This window comes from Ursus arctos, unplaced genomic scaffold (genome assembly GCF_023065955.2).
Source record: "Ursus arctos isolate Adak ecotype North America unplaced genomic scaffold, UrsArc2.0 scaffold_19, whole genome shotgun sequence".
Lineage (NCBI taxonomy): Eukaryota > Metazoa > Chordata > Mammalia > Carnivora > Ursidae > Ursus > Ursus arctos.
The window spans coordinates 44,523,688-44,551,673 of record NW_026622863.1 but is presented as its reverse complement, the minus strand read 5'-3'; the positions used below and the strand labels follow the sequence as shown (position 1 = coordinate 44,551,673).

The window sequence follows — 27,986 nt, the reverse complement described above, 5'->3', positions numbered from 1 at the left end:
TGTTTCCTCATACAATCTTGAAGAGCCCTCTGGTGTAGGCAGTGTCATTTTCTAGATGGGGAAACTGAGGCTTATTAGGTACCATCCAGTTATTTCCCAGGAAGTAAGTAGGGTCTGCAAATGACCCCACTTACAAAACACAGACAAACACACCACTTTTGACCAAACAGCTTTTTATTGAAAGACCATAACACAAAAGCAAGCTGGGGAAGGGAGGGTACAGAAGGTGGGGACCCTCCCCCAGACTCTATTCTGATTCCCATGAACATCAGGGAGGGAGATAGGAACCCAGAAAGGAAAATAAAGGAAATCCTGAACAACCAGATTAGCCCTGGTCCAGGCCTCAGGCCCTGTGTCGGAGTCAAGGGCCTGGGAAGGAAGGAGGGACACTCTCCATCTGCCAGGTATCTGCGGAAGTCCGCCCGCCCTGTGTTCCTCAGGCCTCCAGAAGCTTCCCCAGGAAGCGGAGGTTGAGGATCTTGAGCTGCTCATCAAGGTCCATGCGGACGATGCCGTCCTCCCCATCGATGCTCAATAGGACCCCCGTGGCTTCCCGATCCTCACCCAGGATCACCTTCACCTGGGAGGGCGAACACGGGGTCAGGGTCCGTGTCAGCAGCCCAAGGCCCCCACGTCCCCTTGGCCCCCCTTACCTTGTTGTTCTTGGTGGGGGTGATGGGCTCCAGGTGCTCACTGGAGATGCTGACCACCTTCTCACTGTCCTTTAGGTACACGGAGCACATGCCTCCCTGTGGGTAGGGACAGCCTGGTCAGTCTGGCCTGTTTCCAGCGTAGGACTGCTGCCCACACTCGGGGGCCGTGGGCTCAGGACTCATTCGAACGAGTCGCTTTCCCAAGGTGACACAAGGGCAGCAAAGGCCAAAAGTTGGGCCTGGTTCCTGGGCCTGTGGTATGTGGGGGCTGATCCCAGATCATGGGAAGCACCAGAACGAAGCAAACTTGGGCCCAAAGAGACTGCTTCTCAGGTACCCGACTCTTCATGTCCCGAGTGGGCCTCATCTTTCCCCTCCTGGGCCCGCCTGTGTCTTAGGGATATCCTCACAGTTCCTAGTCCCTGGCTGGAGCTCTGACCTCATGTTAGTCAGCTCTTTCACCAATAACCTCTAGCTCTGAGGTGTGTTCATTTGGCCTTCTGAGGGTCTCTGCCACCTCCCTCCCTACTCTCTTCCTCATAGCCTTATGAGGCAGCCTGACCTCCCCCTGGGCTCCGAGCCCCCAGTTTCACCCATCAAATCCATCCCTGCTAGAGCAACATGGTGAATTAATAAACCATAGGCCCGATCCCACCACTGCCCTGCCTGCATAGATTCCTCAGGACACAGTCCAAGGTCCCCAGGCTGCCACAGGACCTGGCCCAGTCACTTCTCTGGCCTTGTCACTCACCTTCCCCCTAGGCTTTCTATGTTCCAGCCATAATGAATACACTCCAACTCCCCAGATGTGCCAGGCTTTCCCTCACCTCTAGGCCTTTCCAAGTCCCCTCTTTCTGGAACACATTTAACCCCTCCCCCCGCAGTCATCTCTCTTGGCTTACTCCTATTCGTCCATCAAGTCTCGGTGCAGACGCCTCCTTCTCCAGGAAGCACCTCCCCAACCCCTCCAAAGTTGAGTAAGGGTGCCTCCTCTAGGTTCCCATAGCTTCCCTTGTTCTCGGGGCTTCTTGTATCCCAGCTCTGGTCACTCAGGCTCTCCCTCTTTGGGGACATGTCTGCCTCCCCAACTAGAATGGGAGCTACGTTAAGGGCAGGGCCTGGAGCTGTCTTGGTCTCTGGTGTTTAATTAATTCAAGTAATATTTACTGGAAGGCCAACACACTGTTGGTTCCTCATCTAGAAACTACAACTACTTAGAAATGAAATACAGGCTTAGTAACCAAAGAATCACCCCCTAAGTAAACTTTAAGCTTTTAGGCAGCAGGTAGGTAACATGGAAAAAATTACACAGACTTCTAGGAGACAGATCTGAGATAGCTCAAAGGCTTTCCTGAAGGACGAGTAGCAGTTTACTAGAAAAACGATGGAAGGAAGAGAGTCCTAGACAGAGGAAAGTGATGAGCAAAGGCCCCAAGGCTGCAGGAAATTTGGTGACGGCGAGGAATGGAAAGGCCAGTGATGCTGGAGCAGGGGGAGCGCTAGGGGTAGGGGTGCCTGGCACTAAACTGAAGCCAGACACAGAGGAGCGCTCAGTCCAGAGGACTGGTCTCAGAGGACTATGTTAAAGTGTAATCTAGGTCCTGGGTGCCAGTCACTGCTCCAGGCCGAGAGGGTACCAGCCATGCACGCGACAGGGAGAAACCCCTGCCCTGTGGGGCCTGCAGGCCAGCCCTTCCACACCTGCTATTCCAGCTATCAACGGGTACTGGAAAACGTGGTTAGGTGGTAAAAAAGAACCCAGTAGCCACAGAGATTGGGGACCCCAAAGGAGAGGATACCTGCCCACCCACCAACCTGGGCCCCACTTACTGTGACGCTGCGGATGACTCCTGTCTGCCCCACCACCTGCGTATCCAGGTAGGTGTCCCGCACCTTCACCTGGATGTCAGTGGTTACCCAGTCGCTGGAATTCTGCTCAATGCCTGAGCCTGGCGTGTGCGGGTTGTAGCCACCAGGGGAGGGGGCTCCGGGCGTCATCGGACTGTAGCCAACAGGGCTCGGGCTGGGGCTGGCCTGGGGGTGAAAGGGGGACAGCGTTGTTAAAAATAGGTCCTCTAGCTTGGCTGTCCCCATAGACCCAAGGCCCATCCTGGTCCCCCCACTTTTTCTTTAAAGATTTGCTTATTTTAGAGAGAGAAAGAGCAAGAGAGAGTGAGCATGCGAGTCCAGGGAGGGGCAGAGGGAGAGGGAGAGAGAAGCTTTAGCAGACTTCTCGCTGAGCTCCGAGCCCAACACACAGCTCAATCTCAAGACCCTGAGATCACGACCTGAGCCGAAACCAAGAGTCAGACACTTAACCGAATGGCCACCCTGGCGCCCCCTAGGCCATCACCCTTAAGGGCAGGAAGCTCACCGATACCTGATAGGCCATGGGTGAGGGTGTGGGGTGGTAGCTAGCTGGAGAGTGGGTGTTCTGGTAGCCTGCTGGGCTTGGCGCCACCTGGTGGTAGCTCTGCGGGCTGGGGCTGGGCTGGTAGGAGCCTTGCGGGGAGGGGGCAGCATAGGGGGAGAACTGGTCTGTGTTGTACCTGGAGAGTCAAAGACAGAAGGGGTCATTTGCTGGGGATGGTGCTGAAGAGAAGAAGCTAATGGCAGCGGAGAGGGTCTGGGAGAGGTTTGATTCAGGTTAGCCCCAGTGGACTCACATGGCTGGCGTCCCTGGCGTCTGTGGGTTATACTGAGGGTTGACCTGTGGGGATGAGGGGTCGGGATAGCCAGGTGTTTGGGGATTGGGGGTGCCCCCATAGGCCTGTGGGGACGGGGTGGGCTCGTCGTCGAAGGCATACTCGTATTCTTCTTCCGCCCTGTTGGAGAGAGGTCTGTTGAGAATGTGGTAATGGCAACGATTTAGCAAATGCTTCCAACAGGGCACTGAACACCTCACAACAGCCCCATCCAGGGGCCTCCATTTCACAGCTGAGGAGACTGGGAGGCAGACAAGGCTGCCTGCCCAAGGTCACACAGCTGGTCACGTGACCTAGAGCACACAAATCTGTCTCCCAGCCTAGGTCTTCACCACAGCATGCTACTCTGGGGGGGACTGGAGACTATCCCATTGCCAGCCCCAGGCCCACCCACCCCTTCACACATGAACAGCCCGGGGCTGGGAGCAGAGAATTCAGGGAGGGCCACAGAGACCCCTCCATCCCACAGACACCCAGCAGAACCACTCACACACAGGGCCTCAGGGAACCCTGCCCCCCACCCGATCCTCACCTGGATGGCGTGTTGGGATTGTTGGGGTCCCAGGCCCCACTCTGAGCAGGAGTGCGGCTGCCGTCATGCAGGGGTGTCTGTGAACCGTAATGTGGGGTGCGGCTGCCTGAAATGGGGACAGTGGGAGAGATGTTTGTTCGCTCTGCCCCGTCGCCAGGCCCCGCCACGTCATCCCTCCTCCTGTGCCCAGGGCACGCTCACCATCCTGGAGAGGGGTCTGAGAGCCATACATGGGTGTGCGGGAGCCAGAGCCATACATGGGCGTCTGGGAGCCGTACATGGGCGTCCGCCCGTAGGTTGAGGTCATGCCTCCCGGGCGCCGTGAGCCCCTGCAGACACAGAAAACTAGTGGGGTGAGTAGGGCCCTCTCACTTAACAACCCCCCTCCTGGCCCTGCCCTGCCCTGGCCCGTACACCGTCGTGAGCCGCTGACGGTCCACAGAGATGGTCTGGCAGGTGGAGTGCAGCTCCACGCGGGCTGTGGACTCGGTGGCATCCTTCACCACACCGATGTAGCCTGGTGAGGAGATGGGGGTCAAGCTGGGGGGGGCTCCACCATGCCCCTTCCCAGGCCTCCAACACGGCCCTCAAGATCACCTTTGTAGGGCCCTTGGGAGATGCGCACAGTCTGGCCGATGAGCTCATTGTCTCTCCGCCCCCGGCCCCTGCTCATGCCTCCGCCGCCGCCGCCGGGGCTGCCAAAGCCACCGCGCTGACCTGGAGAGGAAGGAGAACGTCACCAGGCGCCAAGGCCATGTCCTCCCCTCACATGCTGCGTCCACATGGCGCCCTCAAGGTGCCTCTCCACCCGCCTGACTCCTCCAACGCACACCCACCGGTTTAAGGAGCTCCCTCCGGGAGGCTCCCACCACAGCCCCAGCCCCGCTGTGACCACCCTGGCCTGCCACTGGGGGCCGTGGTGGGGGAGGGTCCTGGTCTCTGTAAGCTGTGAACTCCACCATGGCCAGGCCAGCAGAGCAGACACCCAGAGAGTGTGGGCTGAAAAATCCACCCCTAGCCCTGAGACACATCCCTGCCCAACTCCCCCTCACCTCCAGCGCTGGGGTGCATGGGACTGCTGATCCGGGGGCTCATAGGGGCAAAGCCACCCACCGTGAAGTTGGTCACATCTCGGGGCTAGGGAAGGGATGAGAAGTGAACCAGCAGGCAGGGGCCTGGGGGACAGGCTCCTGGCCCCCATGCCACTGCCTGCCTCCATTTGGGAATAGTTCCTGCTTGAACTGGCCTGGCGGCCATCTCTGCCTCCTTCTAATGACGATGCCTCCATTTGCCTTTGGGGAAACTGCCGCCCCTATGCCACCATGGGCCCGTCAATCAAGAGGCCCGGTCCTCCCCTGGCCAGGACTTTCTGGCCCTGGTGATGTAAAGACTGCAAGTCAGGAGAATTCCTCACCCCATGCACAGGGCCCTGAGGACCAGCTCCTGGTCCCATCTCCCCAAAGCCTGGGCCTGATTTCCTTTCTGATACCTGGTTCTGTATAGCTTTCCCACACGTCCCACCTCATCTGCATCTGCTGCTCCCCAGGGACAGTCACACAGCTCCGGGTCCCTTCGTTCGGGTGTCTGCTCAGGTGTCACCTCAAGGAGGCCTTTCCTGAACCTTCTCCAGCTAAAGCAGCAGCCCCCCATGATTCTCTCCCTATCCTGTTCTACTCCTGTCATCACCTCACGCTGTACAACGTCTGTATTTATTGATCTGTTCGTCTCTAGGCTAGCAGCTCTAGAAGGGCAGAGACGTTTGTCTTAGTCACTGTTGTATCTCAGTGTCAGGCACCTGACAGGTGTTCAAAAAAAAAAAACCCAAACGGATGAACGATTTGATAAAAAGCTCAGAAACCCAAGAAACTCTGCCAAGGACCGGAGCCTGACTTGTGCCCTCCTCATCCCCCACAAGCCCATTCTCATCACTGCTGAGAGCAGGGAAGGCCAGGAACCCAAGAGCCAGGGTGCCACTGCACCCGCCTCACCTTGGAGCCCCCTGCCAGGACCAGGTGGCGGGTCTTGCACACAAACATGCCCCCGTTCTCCACCAGTTTCTTGCAGTGCAGGAAGGCGAAGCTGCGGAAGAGATGGCGAATTTCGCCCTCCCGGCCCTGGATGGGGAAAGGATGGTCACTCTTGGGGCCGGGCCCCACCCCAGCAGTTGCAGGCGGGGCCGAAGGGCAGGAGCTTATACTCACTGAGTGGGGGCCGTCAATGACTTTGACGATGTCCTTCACATGGATGTTATTCTGTTCCGAGTCCAGGGCCACGGCAAAGCGGTTGTCCTTCTTCCGGGTCACAGCCTGGTGCCTGACGGTCACCACCTTCCCATACATGTTCAGCACCTACGGACCGGGGGGGGGGGGGGATGTTGAGCCGTGAGAGTAGAAAGGGGTGACGTGGAGTAGGGCTTCCCTAAGGTGGGATGACCCTTCCTGTGGGAGACTGTTCCAAGCTCTGCAGAAGTCTAGACCCCCCAGCAGTCTTAGAGCACCTCTGCCCAGGCACTGGGTCAAACAAAAATGTTTCCAATCATTCCAAAACACCTTTCGGGAGGAGACTCCATCCCGACTGAGCATCAGGGACCTGAGAAATGGGTGGAGGAGTAGATGTTAACATGTTTACCCATCACTGTGTGCCAGGCCCCCTACAAATTCTTCACACAAGATTTCACTGAGGCCTCAAAACTTGCTGTCATGATTCCCATTTTACACAGGGGGGAATCTCAGACCCAGAGAGGGCATGTCACCAGATCCAGGTCACACAGCATGGGACAACAGAGCGAAGATATGAATCCAGAGTCCAGGGTCCTAAGCATGAGGCCCTGACGCCCACGTCCACGGGATATAGATGGAGGGGAGGAGGGCACCTGCAGCCCCAGCCCTTGAGCAAGCACCTGTGTTTACGTGTTCGATCTCAGGGCCTCAGTCACAGTAAATGAAGTACATGCTACCATGATCTCCATTTTACAGGCTATGAAACACACACGGAGAAGGTAAATGATGTGCCGCTTGCCCAACAGCACAGAGCCAACCCCGGCTGACAGAGCCGGATCTGCCGCCCAGAACAGTCTGCATTCTTGGCCACCAGGCTCCACCACCTCCCACGATGAGGAGTTCAAGGGAGAGGAAGACCCCTACAAGGAAGCCCTGCCACTGAGTGCAACACACATACCTGGAAGGTCTCCCGCTCCAGTCGCACGATGACACCCACGGTCTGGGGGTCCAGCTGCACCAGCTCCCCCCACTCGTGCTGGCCCCCCACATCCACGCCCGATGCCGTCTCTGAGCAGAGCTGCAGGTCCCGGGGGAGCACTTTCAGCTGCGGGACACGGGAAAGGGGTGAAGCAGGGTCCAAGCGGCTCCTCAGCCTGGGTCTCATCCTGGCACATTCCATGCCACTCCCTCCCTCCTCTCACCTACCTCATGCATGGTGAGGTCAGAGAAGAGGATGACGAAGTTCTCCTCCACTCGCACAATGAGGCCTGTGTCACCCTCAAATCGGCCAGCAATCACCTTCACGTGGTCCCCCATTTTAAAGTACTTCCGAAGTTCCTGGGCCGGGAACTCGAGCATGTCCTGGGGATCAGGTGTGGGGATGCTGAGCCAGGGAAGGGAAGCTACCACATCCCGCCTGCCTCCCCCTCTCCAGAAGCCACTCACATGCTCAGAAAAGACCTTGCCAAGACCGACTCCAAGCTCACAGCACCCGACCACAGACTCCTGAAGGCCACCTGGCCCACCCTCAGACTGCCCCAGAGACCGCTCACCTCAGACTCGGGATATCAGCCTGGACACCCCTTTACTCCACACACAGAAAGCCTGTCCCCAAAACGTAGGACAGAGACTAGACACTTCCTCAGGCCTAGCCAGAGAAAGCCTCACCCCAGACACACCATGCTAGCCTGGACAGACCCTCAGATGGACACACAGACACACAGACACAGACGTATGTGCCCTTAAACCCAACTCAAACCGGGCAGCCACCTTGGCTTACACCACGATCACACACGTGCGTGCGGGCGGCCCGGCTCCCACCTTGAGGTCCTCGTGCTTGGGCATGATGGTGATCTTGTTGCCATCCACGCTGAGGATCTTGCCCTGCAGGTTGATGAGCTCGCCCTCACACACCTCCACATTGTCCCCAGGCTGGAAGTTGTGCTCCCGCTCCTTCCCTGCAGGGCAGATGCACAGCTGACTTGGGGGCTGCCCGCCATGAGCTGCCCCTCCTCCTTGGCCTGAGTTACTGAAGGGGCCAAATACCTGTGCTCTCAGTCACCACCTCAAGGTCAATGCCCTCCGGCTGGTCCTCAAACTTCTCCAGTTCAGAAAGTGTGGGCTTCACACCCTCCGTGATCTGGAGCCCAAGAGACAAGGGGAAGAGGAGGAAGTAGACAAAGGTCAGTGTCCCAGCCCAGCTGAGCGGGATAGGGAGATGGTGAGATTTATTTCCCTAGGGACGCTCCTACACTCCTCACTTGGAAGATTACCCAGGACAGACCCAGACCACCCACTGCTCCGGGGCCTGGACTAAAGGAGGGAGAGAAAGCCTGGCCTCCTTGCTCCCCAACATGGTAAGCAAGACACCCTCTGGGACCCTCACCACAGCAGACATGGCAAAGCTCTTGAACAGAAAGCCCTTCCTGCTGTAACGGTTCCCCTCGAAGATGAGGAAGTCACCATCAGAGGCAACATCGCCGCCCAGAGACCTGGGATTTTGTGGGAGAGAGAAGATGGAGAGGGGGATTAAGAAGAGAATCTTGCTGGGGCGCCTGGGTGGCTCAGTCGTTAAGCGTCTGCCTTTAGCTTAGGGCATGACCCTGGCGTTCTGGGATCGAGCCCCACATCGGGCTTCTCTGCTGGGTGCCTGCTTCTTCCTCTCCCACTCCCCCTTCTTGTCTCTCTCTCACTGGCTGTCTCTGTCTCTGTCTCTGTGTCAAATAAATAAATAAAATCTTTAAAAAAAAAAAAAAAAAAGAGAATCTTGCTGACCCTCAGGCTCCTCTGCTGGCAGAGGGGGAAGAGGATCCCAGGGTGGCTGCCCCATCCCCTCCCACCGCATGCCCTCCTCGCCGAGTGACCTGTCACAAGCCCCAAGGCTGCTCCCTGCACCCCACTGCCCACTCTCCCTGCTTGACTGCTCAGCACAGTGCACCTCACCCTCTCATGAGCTACTGTTTGGTGTGTCTCCCTAACCACAATGGCAGCTCCCGAAGGGTGGACGTCTAACGTTTTTCATTCACTGCTATTTCCCCTAGAGTGGCAGCTCGCACAGTGGAGGCCCTCGGTGAAGACTAGCGGGACACAGTATTGGACCGCGCCAACGGGTAACACGCATGGAGCACTCAGCCTGCGCCAGGCCTGGCCATGCACCTCACAGACTCCTCCCCGAAGCCTCTGGCATCACTCACATGAGCCGCATTTCCCAGGGAAATGAGGGAGTGAGGTTCGTATGGGGCACACCTCACAGCTAGGGCGGTCTGAGTCCAGATTCGAATTTGGGAGATGGGACTCCCAAGCCTATGCCCTAACTCTCCTGGCCCTGTACGTGGGGTGGGGGACACTCAGTTCCGGCCCCCACTTCTAGAGCGAGGAGGGAAAGCCTCCCCCACTCCCAGAAAGGAAGTGTGGGGGAGCAGGCCGAGCTCCTCCTGCCACGCGCTCAATCCTCTTCTCGGCGTGCTGAGTTTGGTGGAGGCCCGAGCGAGCTCTGTGGGCCGGGTCAGGGCACTCAGTAAAAGGAGGTCCAGTCAGGTGGACAGCGGAGGGCGGGGCGGGGGGAGTGGGTCCAATTCGAGCATATGAAGTATTATTCAAGTCCTGGGGTGCACGTCAAAAGGCATTCTACAATTCCCCTTTAAAGGAATGAAAATCCATCTGGTGGCTCACAAAGGGTTCCAGAATAGGACCAGGGCCTCGTTCCTCCATCTCCTCCCCTCCTGCCCTCCCCATTGGGAGCCCTCTCGCAGCACTGGAACACTGGGGTCACTGGGCTGCTCCAAAGCTCTCTCCAGCTGGGGAGGGCGAAGGACACACCCTGATGGGGAAGGGCTCTGTAGCTCCATGTCCTCTGTCCAGGCATCAGGAGGTCAGGGAAAGAGACCTCACAAAGCCTGACATGCTATTCTGGGTACACATGAGCATTAATTCATCTGATTCTCACGACAATCCCAGGAGGCAGGGGCATCACTGTTGATGGTTATGGCAGAGGAGCCAGAGGCCCAGGGATGTTCGATAACTTGGCTGAGGCAATGTCGCCAAGCTGACCATTCGCAAAGTAAAATGGGTCAGGGGGCCCATTCCTGCGGGGGGCCTGCGGAGGCACACTCTGCGTCACAGCTCAGAGGACCTGCCCAGCCAGGCCCCAGTGACACTCACCTGATCTTCTCAGCGTCGAACAGCCTCTGAGGAGGCCGCTTAAACTTCTTCCTTTTGGCAAACCAGTCTTTCTGTGGAGGCAAGGGGGCGTGGGTGGGAAGGGAGAAGGAGGAGGGCTCGGCCACCGGCAAGGATCGGGCGCACCCTCCCCACCCGTGAGCCCCAGGGCGTCCCCCGGTACCAAGCTCATGCGGGCCTTGATGCGGTCGTAGTCAATGCGGGGGATCATCTTCAAGGAGATGGTGTTTTGGCTGGGCTCCACATAATCCACCTGAGGAGAGGGGCGTGGTAAGGAGGGCCCTGGCCTTCCCGCCCCGCCCCTAGACACAGGAAGGGCAGGACAGGGGGTGATGGCGAAGAAATCACACCCCACATTCTCTCTAACCTGTGTCCTCTCAACTCTGAAGCACAACACCCACCGGCTGCTTGACACCTCTACTCGGATGTCTGCAAGGCCCCTCACACCGAGTACAGCCACAACAAACCCCCTGGTGGCCCCCAAGCCTGCTCCTCGCCCAGTTGTCTCCCACTCCATCATTCCTTCTGCTCTGGCCTGGGAGTCGTTCTGGACTCCCTCTTCCTCTTCCATCTCCCAGGGGCAAGCAACTCTTGTCAGCTCTGCCTTCAGAAACTCTGACCTCTTCCCCCTCCTCCCTACTGCAACCCTGGGCCTGTCCCATCACCGGCCACCAGGACTATGGGTAGTGGTCTCCTCACTGGTCTCTGTGCTCCTGTGGCCCAATCCAGTCCAGCCCAGGGTTTGACAGCCAGGTAATTCTTTGTTGTGGGGGGCTGTCCCCTACACTGTAGGACATTAGCAACCCTGGCTTCTAACCACTAGATGCTAGAGCAACTCCCTCCTCAGTTGACACAACCAAGAAAGGTCCCCTGCAGGCAATACTGCCCCTGCCTGAGAACGTGAGAACCAGGAATCTATTCTCAATGAAGCTACCAGAATAATCCTATTAAAATCCAAGTCCTGCAGTGTCCCTCCACCTCCAGCAGAAGCCAAAGCCCTATGATGGGCCACAGGCGCAGTCCCCTCCCTGAGCCCATCTCCCGCCGCTCTCACCTTCTGCTTCAGCCAGGGCGGCCCTATTCACATGCTGTTCCTACTGCCACAACACTCTTGCCCAAATACTCCACAAGGCTCCCTCCCTCACCTCCCTCAGATCTTACTCATCGTGCTTTGAACACACACAGAAGACGGTCATCCATTTCAAGGAAAAGGGAGGGGACTGAATAGGGAAGCAGGAATGTGACGGCAAGCCCCGGCCCCTCAGCTACCCTGCCCCACCCCCAGCCCTGGCACCTGGGCAATGTCGTCCTTATAGATGCCCCTCTTGAGGCGGACCCAGGATTTTGGCTTCAGGTTGGCCACCTCCTTCACGACTTTGAGCACATCTGTCATCTCCTTGATGGGCACCATCTGCTGGTTCCAGTAGCCAAGCCGCAGGTTGCCCACACCCTCGATGGCCTGCTTCACGTGCGTCTGCTTGTAGGCCTCCACGTAGATGTAGCCCTTCACATGCTCCGGCGCCACCACTGACTTAATCTGCAGGGGCTGCAGGACCGAGCCCGCGGCAGGAAACAGTGAGACGTGCATGCACCGAACAGTGACAGCTGCCACCACAGTGCTCGCTCTTCAGGGATTTATCCCACAGAAACGTTCACGCTATGATCTGGACACAAGGATGTCTGCAGCAGAGTTACTGATTACAGCAAACAAACAAGACCGGACATTTGTAAATGCCCCCAAGAGGGATTTGTTAAACCACGGCAGAACCACTCTACGAAATGCAACGTCGCACTTATAAACTAACGAATCTCTATATAGTGACACACAAAGGTAACAAACATAGGGCGCCTGGGGGGCTCAGTCCCTTAGGCGTCTGACTCTTGATTTCAGCTCAGGTCATGATCTCAGGGTCACGAGATCAAGCCCCATGTTCGACTCTGCGCTGGGTGTGAAGCCTGCATGAGATTCTCTCTCTCTCTCTGCCCCTCCCCACCCCCTGCAAGCACGAAGAAAGAAAAGAAAAGAAAAGAAAAGAAAAGAAAAGAAAAGAAAAGAAAGAAAAAGACAGACAGCAGATGCTATGTATAAACTGGACTGAAGAGAACTGGAAGGACTACGCTAAAGGCAAACAGAACACGCTTTAAGACAAAAGCTACCGGAGACAAACAAGGACGTCTTATACTGATAAATGGTTCAATCATTCAAGAAGATACAAGAAGTACAAATACATATGAACCTAACAACAGAACCTCAAAAGACACAAGGCAAAAGACACAAGGCAAAAAGCAACCGAAATAAAAGGAGAAACTGACAGTTCACCAATAATAACTGGGGGCAATACCCTACTTTCAAAAATAGGACTAGACAGAAGATCAACATGGGAACAGAGCACTTGAGCAATTCTATAAACCGACTAGACCTCACACGCATCTATAGACAGAACTCTGTCGAACAACACCAGAATCCATACTCTTAGGGCACACTTAACACTCTCCAGGATAAACCATATGTTAGGCCCTTAAGTTAAGTCTCAACAAATGTAAAAGAATTGAAATCATATGAGATACATTCTCCAACCACATGGGAGTGGAATTAGAAATCAGTAACAGATTTAGAAAATTCACAACTATGTGGAAATACATTCCTAAGTAACCAATGAATTAAAAGTAAGAATTAGGGGCGCCTGGGTGGCTCAGTCAGGGAGCCTGCTTCTCCCTCTCCCTCTGTCTGCTACTCCCCCTGCCTGTGCTTTCTCTCTCTCTCTGTCAAATAAGTAAATAAAATCTTAGGAAAAAAATAAATAAAAGTCAGAATTACAGGGTGCAGGGCTGGCTCAGTGCGTGGAGTGTGAGACTCTTAATCTCGGGGTTCTGGGTTCAAGCCCCACACTGGGTGCAGAGATGACTTAAAAATGAAATATTTTAAAACAAAAAGACCCTAAGAATTACAAGGGAAATTAGAAAATATTTTGAGATGAATGAAAAACACTAAACCTTATAGGATGTGAAAAAGCTGTGCTTAGAGGTAAATTTAGAGCGGTAAAAAAGAAAAATAACTTAACCTTCCACGTTTAAGAAACTAAAAAAGGAGGGGCGCCTGGGTGCCTCAGTCTGTTAAGCGTCCGACTCTTGATTTCCACTCAGGTCACGATCTCAGGGTTGTGGGATCGAGCCCCATGTCGGGCTCTGCGCTGGGTGTGGAGCCTGCTTGGGATCCTCTTTCGTTCTCCCTCTGCCCCACCCCACCTCTTAAAAAAAAAGAAAGAAACTAAAAACGGTAAAGAAAACTAAACGCCAAGCAAGCAGAAGGAAAGAAATAACAAAGATCAGAGAGGAAATAAATAAAATAGGAAATAGAAAAATAGAGAAGTCCATCAAAACCAAAAGCTGGTTCTTTGAAAAGACTAACAAACCTGACAGCCTTTCAGCCAGGTTGATCAAGAAAGAGACAAGAGACCCACGTCACTCAAGACTCCAATTACTAAAATCAGGAATGGAAGAAAGGACACTACCACCAAACTGACAGGATTATGAAGCAATAGTATGAACCACTGCACACCAACAAACTGGATAACCTCAATGAAACAAATGTTTCCCATAGAAAGACATACATTACCAAAACTAACTCAGAAAGAAAATCTGAATAGACCTATAAGAAGTAACGATACTGGGGGCGCCTGGGTGGCACAGCGGTTAAGCATCTGCCTTCAAGCTCAGGGCGTGATCCCGGCGTTGTGGGATCGAGCCCCACATCAGGCTCCTCCGCTATGAGCCTGCTTCTTCCTCTCCCACTCCCCCTGCTTGTGTTCCCTCTCTCGCTGGCTGTCTCTATCTCTGTCAAATAAATAAATAAAATCTTTAAAAAAAAAAAAAGAAGCAACGATACTGAATTAGTAATAGAAAAAATTTCCACACGCGCGCGCACACGCACACGCACACACACACACACACAGCCAAGACTAAGACAGCTTCACTGATGGATTCTACCCAACGTTTTATTTTTTAAAAATTTTAAGGACTTTACTTATTTGAGATAGAGAGCAAGTGGACGTGAGCGTAAGAGAGAGCGAGTGAAAGCACACACGTGCATGAACACGATCTGTGGGGGGAGAAGCAGAGGGAGAGGGAGAAGCAGGCTCTTCACTGAGCAGGAGCCCAATGTGGGGCTCAACCCCAGGACCCTGGGATCATGACCTGAGCTGAAGGCAGACGCTTAACCTACTGAGCCACCCAGGCGCCCCTCTTCACAAACTCTTTTCATTGGAAGTAACATTTCCCATCTCATCCTATGAATCTAATATTAACCTGATACCAGAAACAGGCATCGTTACGAAACTACAAACTGGTATCTCTTATGAACACTGAAGCAAATATCTTTAATAAAATAGAACAGGATTCAGCCAATATATAAGAAAGATCAGACACCATGACCCTGAATTTTATGAAAATTACATCTCAATTAAAAAAGAAACAACTATGGGGCGCCTGGGTGGCTCAGTCTTTAAGCATCTGCCTTCGGCTCAGGTCATGATCCCAGCGTTCTGGGATCGAACCCTGCATCGGGCTCCCTGCTCAGCGGGAAGCCTGCTTCTCTCTCTCCCACTCCCTCTGCTCGTGTTCCCTCTCTCGCTGCCTCTCTCTGTGTCAAATAAATAAATAAAATCTTAAAAAAAAAAAAAAAAAGAAACAACTAAATTGTTTCAGCATTGCTTGTGATAGCAGAAAATGGAAACCGCCTTATATTTACTGGTCATGAGATGATTAAGGCATTGACAAAAGGCTCACTGCTGAATAATACATATACCACGTAATACCATTTTGTTTAAAAAAACAAAACAACAAAAACAGACATTTTTTGACTTGCAGAGAAGATGACCTGGAAAGACACACAACCAATAGTACTTCCTTCTGAAAACTGGAACTCGGGGAGGGAGACTCGGCCTTCTACAATAAACATATACGACTTTGGTCATCAAAAGAAAAAGCAATAATCAGTCGTAACTCAAATGGTCACTAGAACTTTGCCCAGGATACATGACTGAGGTTTGAGCACACTTCACATCACCTGCAAATCCTGCAACCATCCACTTGACCCCACTGACCGACATCCACTGCTTCAGCAGGTAAAAGCAATGCACTCAGCCTAACACGGATCATATTCAGAAAGCAAATCACCAGCCAGCACAGGGTTAGTGGTTCCACATTTCGTGAATTCTGAGTATACCCTTTGTAGGATTTGCCCCTGTTCCCAAACTGACAATTATGCCTCCGACAATAACTGTATTTATTGAACACAAGCTGCAGGACAAGTCCTGGCTGAAAGCTGGACACGTCCAGAGCTATTTAACCCTAATGATGCTGCAGGGCCAGCAGGGCGCCCAGAAAGGGGAAGTGGCTTGATCAAGGTCACAAGGCTAAGATGCAGCAGGGGCAGGACTCAAACTCCAACAGCCTGAAGAAAGACCCGTGAACTTAATGCAACATCTTCATTTTTGTGGGCTGTGAGTAAGCCCCGAAGGGGCGGGACCGGCTCTGGCACGGTCACCATGTATCCTTACCACCTTCCAGTCAGAGACCTGCCCAGAGCAGGGGTTCGGCGGGTATGTGATGACTGCATGAAAGAGAGAAGGAAAGAATTCTCCCCCTGACGGGCCTGTCCCCTGACACACTCAGCCACACTGTTCTACCCTAGGACTCCTCCCAAACACTGGAAGGGTGACAGCTGCCCAACACGGTTGGTGAATGGGCAGAACTGACTCAGAAAAGGCTCAGGAAGCTAAGACGGCTGACTTCTGGAGGGCTACAGGCGCTGGTGACCCCTGCCAGGAATGCAAAGACAGTGAAGACGACACCTCTGTCGGGCACTGAAGAGCCCTTCGATCCAGGGAGGGGTCGTTCTAGCTTAAGCAGCTCACGTAACGGGCACTTAATATCCTTGGACCTATCTAGTCCGTCCCTTCGGGCTCACTCTCTCTTTTCCAAGCTGCCTGCCTACCCGACTTACCGTGTCTGTGAACTGGTAGGCAATGAACTTGCGCATCAAGGAAATGGCTGTGGCCCGTTCCTCCCCAATCTGGAAGGAGAGAGAGTGCCTTCAGAGAGATGAAGACATGAAGAACAGACATAGGAAAGGGGGCAGGAGACAGCAGCAAGGCAGACAGAGTCATCAGGAAAGAAAGATAAAACAGACTAGAGAGAGAGAGGAGCAAGAAGACGAAGAGGCACCAAGCAAGAAGGACGGGCGGCAAGACAGACAGGGGTGGGAGACAGTGAGTAAATGAGGGGAGGAGAGGGGGGCAAGGGGGGCCGGGAGGTGCGGGATGAAGAGGCAGAGACAGGACCGAGAGACTGACAGGCCAAGAAGACCCAGGACAGAAAGATGGCGAGCCCTCCCTGACCAGGCCGCCTCCCACATTCCCCTGCCTCCCAGAGTACACACCTTACATTTGACAGTCCACAGATTTGGGTCCCTAGACAGGACAGGAAAAGGAAGCCCTTCAGATCACCACACCCATCCTTCCTCTCCTCCCTCCACCAATTCTCCTTCTTCATCCTTCCATCCATAAGCAGGAGTGCCAACTTGCCACTAGTCCCCACCGTCGCCCGCTCTGTGTCTGCGTACGCTCATCACCCCAATACAAGAATCCCCCCATCTCAGCGTGCCCATGCCACCCTCCCCTTACTTGACTCCTGGGAGCAGCTGCTGCTGGGTGATGTCATCCGAGAGCTCATCGGATCCGCCATACACCCTGGAGAGAGGACAGCAGTTGGGAAGGGGGCTGATGCTCAGTCAGAGCCCTGACCCCTCCCAAAAAGGGACCACCTGCCCCAATCCCATGCCCTTACGTCTCTCCCACAGACGACTTGGCATATTTCTTCATGTAATACTCGCCCAGTTCTTCCTCTCGCTGGTCCCTGGGGTGTGAAGGGGGAAAGTAAACATGAATGAAAGGCTGTGGAGAGAAGGGTGGGCCGAGCTGCCCCCAAATCTCCCCTGAGAGCCAGTCTCACCCTTTCGCCTCCCTGCTTACCTCCAGAGGTTTTGTAGGCGGCGAGCCCCAGAACGGTCTTCATCCAGAACAACATTATCGATATTGGAGGCTGCAGAAAAATGGGCAGGTGGGGTGAGTAAGGGGAGGTGAAAGCCAGGGGCCTGGAGAAAGTGATGGGGGCTGAGAGGGCCAGAGTTGGGCCCTGGGGCAGGAGACACCTCACTGAGGAACCCCCAACCCTCACCCTCTATTCTGTCCTGCTCAGCAATCCTGCTTCTCATGAAGACGACTTGGGGGACAGGGACCAACAGGTGGGGACTTCCAGCCATTCCCCATCTCACAGCCACTAAGTATTCCCTGAACTCCATCCCTGCCGCCCACAATGTTCACACGCACACATAAACACACACACTTTCCCAGGCCAATGGCTGGAGACCCGACCTCAGAAGTCCCTGATTCTGGACCCTCTATGAGTCAGAGCCCCCAGGGCCAGAAGGGGCCAGGGGTGGAGGGAGGGTGTCGTGGGCAGGAAGGAGATGTCAGGATATGGGAGGAGGGTCGGGGAATCACAGTTTTCAGATTCTTACCTTCGATCTCTTCTACTTGGAGGAAGAGGAGGTGGTGGTGGTGGTGGTGGTGGTGGTGGTGGTGGTGGTGGGCGAGGGCAGACAAAGTATGAGCCAAATTATAGCAGCGAAATTAACCAATGGGTTGGGGGAAGGGGAAGGGAGGGACACAGGAAGGTTGAAAATCAAAAGTAAAGGCCAGGCACCGGGTGGTTGGGGGAGAAGCCGAAATGTATGAGGCGCACAAAACGGAAAATAACAGGGAAGTGGGGGCACTGGCCCAGGAAGTGGGGGGTATCTTGGGACAGAGCCCACCCGCCCCAACAACTCCCAGAAGGGATTCACTGGGGCCCTGGGATCCCAGAGTCCTCTTCCCATCACACCCACCACCCACAGCCCCCGCCCCCCAACTCATGGGCCTAAAAGGAAAAGGGTACAGAGCTGGTCTCTCTGGCAACGACAGAAAGAAGCGAGGTGAGGCGGGTGGGGGGGGGGGTGTAGGGCATGGGTGGGGGATGGGCTCTCAAGACCCTCTCGGTCACACCCCAAAGCGGTCTTACAGAGGTGGGGCCCCCACATACCTTTCTCTAGAATGTCCTCTGCTCCGTCCTCCCACTGGTCCTCATCCTCATACTCATCGTCCACATCTGCAACACGAAAGCCAAGCAGTCAGGGAGGCAGCTGCAGCAAAGGTGACCTCATGACAGTAGTTGCAGGAAGACATCACTGGGAGGCGGGCATGACAACCATTCACCTTGCGGGTCAGGACAGAGAGGCCCGCACAGGTGAGGCTCTCGCCTGAAGCCACGAAGCTGCTTCAAGCCACGGGATAGGGTCTCCCATGCAGCCCCACCTCCACCAGGCTCTAAAAGCCACCCCTCCCCCAACCCCATCCACAAGTCCGTTGAAAAATCGGATCAGGGACACCAGGCTGGCTTAGTCAGCAGAGCATGCAACTCTTGATCTTGGGGTCAAGAGTTCAAGCCCCATGTTGGGTGTAGAGATTACTAAAAAAAATAATAATAAACTAAAAAAAAAATCAGATCTAAATAAGCAAACACAAAATCTCCCTCTAAACTATCAACATCAGTATACGGTTTTTTTAAAGATGCAATTCACAATCCGTGGGTTTTGTTGACATTCCCTCAGGTCTGTAACATTAACTCTTCCTGAGAGTGTCCCGTGTGCCCTGCTCTGCTGTGAGCACTTGCCACAGATTCCGCACGGCGTCCTCCAGTACCGGCACCGTTCCGATCTGACAGTAAGGGCTCTGAGGCCCAGACACGGGACCCAAAGACTCAGCTGGTCCCGGAGACACAGGCTAGCTCCAGGGTTCACGCACCGAATCTCTTCACTAAATTACTCGTGCTCTTCCATACGTAGCGAATATTATACTAAAAACTGAACAGTGATACCCGCACCTGATGAAACAATTCAAAGCGTTCAGAGGATGTATGTGTGCAGGGAAGTCTCCCGCCCGTTTCTAGCCCCCGCTAGCTCAGTCCCCTTCCCCAGAGGCACCTCCATGACCAGTGTCTTGCCTAGAGATCACCTGTGCCTATAGAGGAAACGCATCTAAACCCTCCACCACCCCCTGCCCCAACGCAACTTTATGACACACTGTTTGGTACCTTCCTCTTTTTCTAAGCAATCCTACGAGCCTCGGGTGCCTCTGTAGGAGCACATGCCTCATTTGCTATCTGGCGATCTGCCCCACAACTCATTTTACCAGACCCTTCCCATCAACGGACATTTAGGTCACCAGACACCAGACATTTACAACTGCAAAGAAGACTGCCGCAACCACCTTTGGCCTTGTGTATTCGTGTGCAAGTTTAATTGTCGGGTGAACTCCTAAAAAAGAACTGCTGGATCAAAGGGTCCCTGACTGTTAAACGTCAGTGGGCACCGCCACAGAGCCTTCCCACATGCAGTGCCCAACGATGCTCCCACCACCAACACGTGGTTGTCCCTGGCAGTCCATGTCGGTGTCACACAGCATGTTATCCCTTCTTTTGATCTGGGTCCTTCTACTACCTGAGACCTCTTCTTGAAGAAAGGACTCCCTCCCCTCAGCCTTTAAGGGGAAGACCAGCAGTGTTCCGAGCATCTCCTGGCCCTCTGCTCCCTGGTTTACCCTCAGAGGAGAGAGACCCAAGAAAATGGCAGATGGCATTCCAAGTGGTTCTCCTTTACATGGGTGTGGGGAACAAGCACTCGCCTTTACATGGCTGGTGGAAGGATCTGGTATGACCTTTCCAGGGCCCAATAGTTGGCCACAGACATCGAAAGGCTTTAAAATCACATGTATTCCTTTGCCCAGCAGTTTGACTCATAGGGATTTACCATGTACAAAATCTTTGGGGTCCACGACAGACAAAACACTACATTTTTACTATCACTAATTGAAAAGTCGTATTTACATCAATTATGAACAATGGAAATAAATCACAACAACGTTAGCAGCGAACTCTGATATTTTCCCAGCCCGTTACAGCTGCAGATATCTCAAAATGTCATTTGCACTCATTGCTACTTAGAAATTAGATTCTTGGGGCGCCTGGGTGGCGCAGTCGTTAAGCATCTGCTTTCGGCTCAGGGCGTGATCCCAGTGTTCTGGGATCGAGCCCCATATCGGGCTCCTCCACTATGAGCCTGTTTCTTCCTCTCCCACTCCCCCTGCTTGTGTTCCCTCTCTCACTGCTGTCTTTATCTCTGTCAAATAAATAAATAAAATCTTTTAAAAAAATTAGATTATCAGACCCTCCACTAAATCTTGTTATTTCAATGCATTCAGGACGAAACCCACACATTCTGTGAATATTTGGCTACCATATTTCAGTATAATTGTTCTCTCTGGAATCCTATGTTATTTTTCCCCTCAGCATTTCACAGCATGGTTCTAAGCAGGGGTCTGCAGACTTCAGCAGACTGCCAAAGGAGCCACAGCACAAACAAGGTTCAGAACCCCCAGTCCAGGTAATAACTTGCATCTATGGTCTAAATACAGAAAATGTTCCCAGCACTGCTACTTGTAATAATGAAAAACACAAACTTCAATGTCCAAGAAGATTAAATAAATAAATAAAATAATAAAACAGATTATGGAAAAAATACTATGTAGTCATTGGGGGAAAATGGGTATTTCCAGGTTGATGAGGATGACAGCAGCTAAACTTTATTGAGCACCGAGGTGCCAAAAGTTGTTCAGAAAACTTTCTTTACATGAATTAACTCATTTAATCTATGCTATGTTGTATGCTCCTCCACAATCGTTGAAAGTAAAAAAAAAAAAAAAAAAAAAACAGTTTACAGAACAGTGGTGTGACATGGGCATAGAGGGCACTAATAGATAACCCCCTTTCCTGTGGGCCTGCTCGAGGCTGGGCACATCACTTTGGGTTGCCATCTACTTGACGTGCTTTACATGCTCAGCTCCCCCAAATCCTCAAAATACCCCTGTTGTTACGCGAAGGACTGTTTGTCCCCCTGAACAGAGGGGAAAAGGGGCTCCAAGAGCCGGACAGCGACTCTACCCAGGGCCACATGGAGAAGAGAGCAGAGGCAGGCCAAGGGGCACCCACAACCCTGTCCTGCCTGCGCCTAGGTCATCAGCGCTTTTCACGACGAGCACAGATTTCAGGTTTTTAAAGGATGATAACGGTATTACAACGGTGTATTTTAAAAGGACTGATGTTTTAGGAATATAGAGAGAAATATTTTGGGGCAAAATTACGTATTTGGGATTTGCTTTGACATCATCCAGCAGTGGGCGGGAGTGAGGAGGAAGCAGCAAAACAAGACTGGCACCAAGCTGTTAACTCTTGACGCAAGCTGATGGGACGTGGAGGTTCCACACGCTATCCTACTACTGTGGGTTTGACATTTACCAAAACAAAAATTTTTTCTAAAAAAAGGTACATTCAAGAAACAGAAGTGAAGGTGGAGTCCAGCCTCTGCTCAGCACTTGCCAGCCCTGTGACATACCAGCCTCGTCCAGAATGAAGCCGCCGTGGCGGGGTTTCTTGGGAGGCCGGTCATCATCTTCCTCTTCCTCTTCCTCATCATATTCTTCCTCCTCTTCCTCCTCCTCTTCTTCCTCGGGCTCTTCCTCCTTCTCACTGCCTGCTACACTCCGCCGCTCTTCCTCTACCTGGAGAGTCAGGTACGGTTGGGGCACCAAGGCTCTGGACCCCCAAATCCAGACACCAAGCCCCTCCCACCCCCAAATTGGACTCCAGCTCTGCCTGGCTAGTCATAACCCTCTTTGCTTTGCATACACTCCCTTCCCCCCTGGCCAGACCTCTCTGCTAGCCATCCTATCTCAGTGACAGCACTGTCATCCACCCAGCCAATACCTGGAAGCTAACCCAGACCCCCTGCTCCACCAGACTTCCTTGCTAGCCTCTACTTGGCCTGTAAATGTAGCTCCATGAAGTTTGGTCCTTGGTCCTCGTCTCTTTCCACCCTACAACTCCCTAGGCCCTCATCCGCTCCCTTGGCTGGCGGATGTCTCTGTGACCACGATTCCTGTATCTCTAGTTCCAGTCCACACTGCTCCCCAAGGTCACTGCCTGCCTCTTGTTGCTAATTCCATGAACAATCTTTACTCCTTACCTACAAAACATTTCACACCACTGATCCTCCCTCCCTAGAGAAAAGCTCTTTCCTTGGCATCCGTCACATCACATTACCCTGGCTTTTCTCCAACTTCTCTGGCTGGTCCTCTGCACGGCCCTCTTCCTCTGCTCACCCCTCCAGTGCTGGCTTCCGTCCCCAGGCTTCAGCCGGAGGACTACGCCGCTTCTCGCTGCATACACTCTCCCCTTGGGCCACTTTACCTTCTACAGTCTCAGCTCCTGTCTCTGCAGGTGATGCCCTATCTGTCTCCAGTTCACACTTACTTCCAGTACTAGAGGCCCCCATGTGTCAGCAGCCTCCACAAATGGCTCCCCCAGATGTCCTCTGAGTCCTGCACACACACCACGTCCTACACTGATCTCAGTGTCTTCCCCCAGACCTGTGCTGGCTCCCTCTAGCTTCCATCAGGCACCAAACTCTTGGCCTCTCTTGCTTTTGGAACACTGTCCCTCCAATCTGTCCCTTCCTCCCCATCCCTACAGGCCCTAGCCTCGGCCAGAAGGCTGCCCTCTAAAACCTAGCCCCTTCTTCCCCAGCCTCTTCGCCTCTAATCCCTTTTTCCAAACCAGTCACAAAAGGAAATGATCCAGACAAAACAGTGCTCCCCAAACTTCAATCTTTTCTTCACTAACTTGAGGCCTTTTGCCAAATTCCCATCAGTACAACTCATTTATCTAATATTTTCTTTAAATTCACTCACGTTTTCATTTAACTTAACAAAGAAACTTTTCCATACTTTGAAACAGTTCAGAAGTAAAAACATTTTTAAAGTTGGCTTGCCACAGCAACAAGTAACCATAAAGATAAAACCAAAACAATGTTATTATTAAGTTCTAGCATGATACTGTTGCCGGCCCCAGGCTCTAAGCCAAACACCTCTTCTCCTGACAAACAGGGAGACAAGCAAATTTCAGAAAAGTGTTCAAGACACAGTAGCACCAAAGTGAAACTTTCTCTGTGACCCAGTCAAAAGACAGGACATGCAACTTACACAGGAAATAACTCCATGATGATTCAATGTGGCTTAAAGTCTTGTTCTTACCCATCTAAAAGCACCTCTCATCACCCCTGACCTGGAATGCATCCTGTAGTCTTGGAAAACTAAGTATGATCTAAAACATGAAACAGATCATTGGGTCCCCTGCTTCAAACATGGCCATGGCTCCCCACTGCCCTAAGGTAAAGAACCAGCTCTTAGCAGCCTAGACTAGAAACACTCTACCCACTGCTTCTCCCTTTCATACTGCCTCTTTGGGCTCCCCCTTCCAAACGCTAAGTCCCAGCCACACTGAACCACTCGTACCATGCTCTCTCGGTGCTATCCATCATCCATGCTGGCCCTCTGCAAAAAAGCTACTCTGCTTTGCCTCTCACTCCTACTTCAATCAAAATACCCCCTCTTCCAGGAAGTCATGCCTACCCCCTGCACCCAGCAAAGTCAGGCATATCCTCCAGCTTCCTCCATCACAGCCTTGACCACTGTGAGCTCCCTAAGAGCAGGAACCAGGCTATCTCAGGCACTGCTGGGTCCCCAACATCACCCAGTCCAGGGATGGGACAGAAGACAACTGAAAGATCTGTTTAGTACATATTCCTGACTAATCCCCAATATCCCACATTTTACCAACTCAAACCACAACAGGACCACAGCCTGATTTCAAGGAACCTTGTCATCATTCCGCTGGCTCAGTCCCAGCAAAACCTTCTCTCCAAACCTGGCTCCCCAATCCCTGAGGAGAGGGCTCCCATTTACTGTCTTTGTGTTATCTTAGGGCTTGAATGTGCTCTTACACTGTCCATCCTCACGATCCCCTGAAGGAACCATCTGTTTATAAAACTATCTCCACCCCAGGACAGAGAGCTCCATGAGGGAGCCAGTCATCCCAACATGATTGAAACTCTAGGAACACTTGTTCAATGTACGAATGAGCAGGTTACTGGGGCTGAGAATGGTGAAACAGCTCATTCCCCCAACAGGGGTACCATCTGCTATCCCTATCTTCTTCGTTCCACAGGGCCTGGTCCTTCAAGGACATGCTAACATCTGGCTGTCCAAAAAGCCTATCCAGTCCCATCTCTGGCTGGCCTCTCACTGTCCTCCTGCCTCATCTGGTGATAGCAGACAAGCCAGCAGGTGAGTAAGAGCCTGGTGTGGTGTTGGGGAAGTGGAACAGCAAACCAGATGTCCCAGCCAGGAAAAGGACCCTGGGATCCTGGTCTCATTACCACCAGGATTTAACCACAAGCAGTGCCTTGAAGCCATGAGTCAGAGAGAACAAGAACCCAGTGCTACTGCTTGAAGCAAAAGCCCTTCCTAGCATCCTCCCACTTCCTTCACCCCCACCACGGCTTCTCAATTCCTCCAACTCTTCACTGGAAGCTGAGGACCCCCAGAAGGCACAAGGATTGACAATCAAATGCCTATAGAGGTCAAGAAACTAAGTAGGGCAGCTCAAAAGAAACCCATGGTACTCTCTACCTGATATTTTCCAGGACACAAGTACATGAAATCTTTCCTTAAATCCTCCATAAGGTAGGCATGATGGTAAATGATAACTGATTTATCCCAAGAATTGGAGAAAATTCCCCATTCTACAGCAGGCTGACACTTCTTGAGCAAAGAGCTCCTCGACAGAACAGTCCTGGGTCTCTGGTTGCTGGCTTCTCTCGCTTTCCCAGAAAAGCAGAAAATCATGATTTTTACATGAAATAGCCCTTACGAGTGTTAGCAACTAATTTTAACAAACTGATTTACGTTTCTGGAGGTTAAAGGGGACATCTACAATCATCAAGTCATCTCTTTATTAGTTTGTTAACTGATGCTACTAATTGTAAACTCTGTGAAAGCAAAGATTTGCCTGGCTCCACTCTCTCCAACACCAGGAAGAATCTGGAACACAGTAGTAGATGCTCAAACATTTATTTAATCAACAAATAAATCAGAAATAAACAAAAGAAGAAAATAGTTAATAGCAGAATATTTAAAATCAGGTAAGTCCCTGGAAATGTTATTTGGTTCCTGAAACAGTAACATTCGATAGACCCAAAGCCAGAATGAGCCTTTCAAAACATGAGATCATACTCCTTCTTTGCTGCAAAACCTCTCACGGCTCTGTCGCCCTCAATCAGGACAAATTCCTCACCAGAACCTTCAAGATCCTATATGACCTGACTCCTGTTACTTCTCTGTTGCACTCACTCTGGTGTGGCTAAGCTCAATTCCTTGTTACTTCCTGAACATGCAGACACGCTCCCAACTTTGCACGTGCTGCTTCCCCTTACTGCAACACTTTTCTTCCACGCACAACTCTCTCCCTCACCTCCCACAATGTCTTTTTTCAAACATTGCCCTCTCAGACTCACCTTAGTTAAAACTGACCAAGACTCCCTATTCCCCTTATCTACTTTTCTCCAGGGTACCCTCTGCCTTACTAAAATATATAATTATCAGTTATGTTTATTTACGACCACAAAGGCAAAGACTTCCAAAATCTGTTTTGCTTACTGGTGCAGTTCCCGGACAAAGAATTGTGCCCAGTACACAGTAGGCACTAAAAATATATTTCCAAAATGAAGGAGCACACCCCAAAATAAAACCTAACACTGACTGCTTCCTATATGCCAGGTCCTTTATACACATCACCTGCTATTTCACTGTACCTGGGGCTTCCTTGGCCTCCCGCACCTGTTCCTCTTCTTGACTTAGGCTTGCCTACTTCTCTATCATTACCAACAACCTGGAAGCTCCCAGAGGCCAGAGCTCGTTCTGATCTCCTCTGAGCTCCCACAGGGGCCTTTCTGCCCTGGTCCTGTCCCTAGGCGCGATGCCTCCCCACCATGTCCCAGCCACACACCTCGGCCTCCTCGCCGTCACTGCTGCGCTCGCTATCCTCCTCCTCGGAGAAGTTGCTATCCTCGCTGTCCGACATCTTCTGCTCTTGCAGGAAAAGACGGCGCCCTCAGTGCGTCCCCCAAACAGGAGCCCCACCCCAGCCTCAGTTTCCCCGCCAGTTCCCGGGAAGAAGAAAAATCCCTTAGCGCACTTCCGGCAGCCTCGTTCTGGCAACCGTGAGCCCCAAAGGGTACCCCCTAAGCCACCTGCTACAACCTCCGTGTCCCCGAATGCGGGCTCTAAGCCTCCCTGGGCCCCGGCGACCCCCGGTCCTGCCACCTCGGCGTCCGACCCACCCCTCACCGCTCCGGTTCCACCTTACAAGTCTTCGGTGTCAGCAGCTGTTCACACGACGCCTGGCTGGGAACTGACGTGCCCTCTCGCGAGAACCTACCCGTTGGCCTCGCCTAACGCGAAATTTCCGAGGATCATCTCCGGCGACGCACTTCCAGGACGCCATCTTGAAAGTGGCAGATCTGAGCATGGCGTCGACATCTTGGGAGGGTCAAAGAGGAGTATAGTTACTCCTCTTCTCCGACTGGCGTTTCCAGATAAGGAGCTCGTGCTTGAATTTACTAATGTGGCGTGCCAAGCCGTGAAGAGTCAGAAAATGACCAAATCATAATGAGTTAGCAAATAAATCAGACTTTATCTTAGACCCTCTAAAACATTCCTAGGAGGTAAGTACCCCCATTTTGTCGACAAGTTCAGAAAAATAAACTGCACTGTGGCAGACTTAAGACTCCTCCCCAAGTTTGGGCGACCCTGAAAACCGTTGTTTTCTTTTATAAATCCCTAGGTTTAAATCAGTGTGAATTTACATATTAGTACTTATTTGTCTGAGGGTGGCAAAGAGGACTGGGCATGAGAGAGAGATGAGAAAGATGGATCTGATGGAAGAGGGAAGCAAATCAGAAACTTTTAAAACACATTGCTAAAATTTCTTGCATAAGCATTGAGACATCTGGATTCAACTGACAGAAATTTAATATGCACCTAGTTACAGGGTAGTATGGTGTGGTTGGGCCACCAGCTGGCTCACAGCTACCGGGGAATGACTACACCACAGGTGCGTGTCTATGTAAGCACATACTCCTGTCCCAGACTGGGGAGGGGCTGATCACTCTATAAAAATGTTTCCCCTTCTATAAGCTCGGTTCCTTTAAACAGCAGCTCTTCAAAATAGGATTCCAGATATAAAGTGCCTATTGACATTGCTACAGGAAGACATTTACTCCAGGGACGAGAAGGAACAGTAAATTCCTCCCCATAGAATATTCTTCCTTGGTATGTCAGTGGTTCTTAACGCTCAACCGCAGAGGTACATAAGAAGATGCAAGAAGAGCGCTATGCAGTGGAAACAACCCAATATCCATCATGAGGACGGTGGATAAACAAATTGGGGTGTGTCTATACAAGGGAATAGTAATAAACTGCTGATAGGCACATGAATGAATCTCAAAAACATCATATTGAGTGAAAGAAGCCAGACACTAGCATATAATATATATCAATATTACAATCCCATTCCTGTGAAACTCTAGAAAAAGCAAAACTGATCGATACAGACAGAAAGCAGATTAGTGGGTGTCTATGGCTGGAGGTGA

General features: G+C 52.3%; 1 protein-coding gene across 6 annotated transcripts; it reads right to left on the bottom strand.

Annotated features, from left to right (window-relative positions):
• Positions 1–156: 156 nt before the first annotated feature.
• On the bottom strand, positions 157–26,798 carry SUPT5H (SPT5 homolog, DSIF elongation factor subunit). 6 transcript variants are annotated; one of them, XM_057314383.1, is made up of 30 exons: positions 26,774–26,798; positions 26,342–26,419; positions 21,834–21,999; positions 18,428–18,493; positions 17,868–17,882; positions 17,320–17,389; positions 17,135–17,203; positions 16,972–17,037; positions 16,728–16,758; positions 16,293–16,361; positions 11,583–11,834; positions 10,452–10,541; positions 10,271–10,341; positions 8,496–8,601; positions 8,156–8,249; positions 7,931–8,067; positions 7,316–7,471; positions 7,068–7,214; positions 6,092–6,238; positions 5,879–6,004; positions 4,943–5,027; positions 4,488–4,607; positions 4,305–4,407; positions 4,092–4,219; positions 3,891–3,996; positions 3,320–3,478; positions 3,034–3,202; positions 2,484–2,687; positions 654–749; positions 157–580 (listed from the first exon to the last, which is right to left on the bottom strand). In XM_057314383.1, the coding sequence occupies exons 2-30, from the start codon at positions 26,414–26,416 to the stop codon at positions 437–439; spliced, it is 3,267 nt and encodes a 1,088-aa protein (XP_057170366.1). In that variant the 5' UTR covers positions 26,417–26,419; positions 26,774–26,798; the 3' UTR covers positions 157–436. The 6 variants fall into 6 exon arrangements, with proteins under 6 accessions (XP_057170366.1, XP_044234000.3, XP_057170368.1 ...); XM_044378065.3 differs by having other exon boundaries at positions 17,868–17,879; XM_057314385.1 differs by lacking the exon at positions 26,774–26,798 and adding an exon at positions 26,683–26,761.
• Between the last annotated feature and the right edge of the window lie 1,188 nt (positions 26,799–27,986).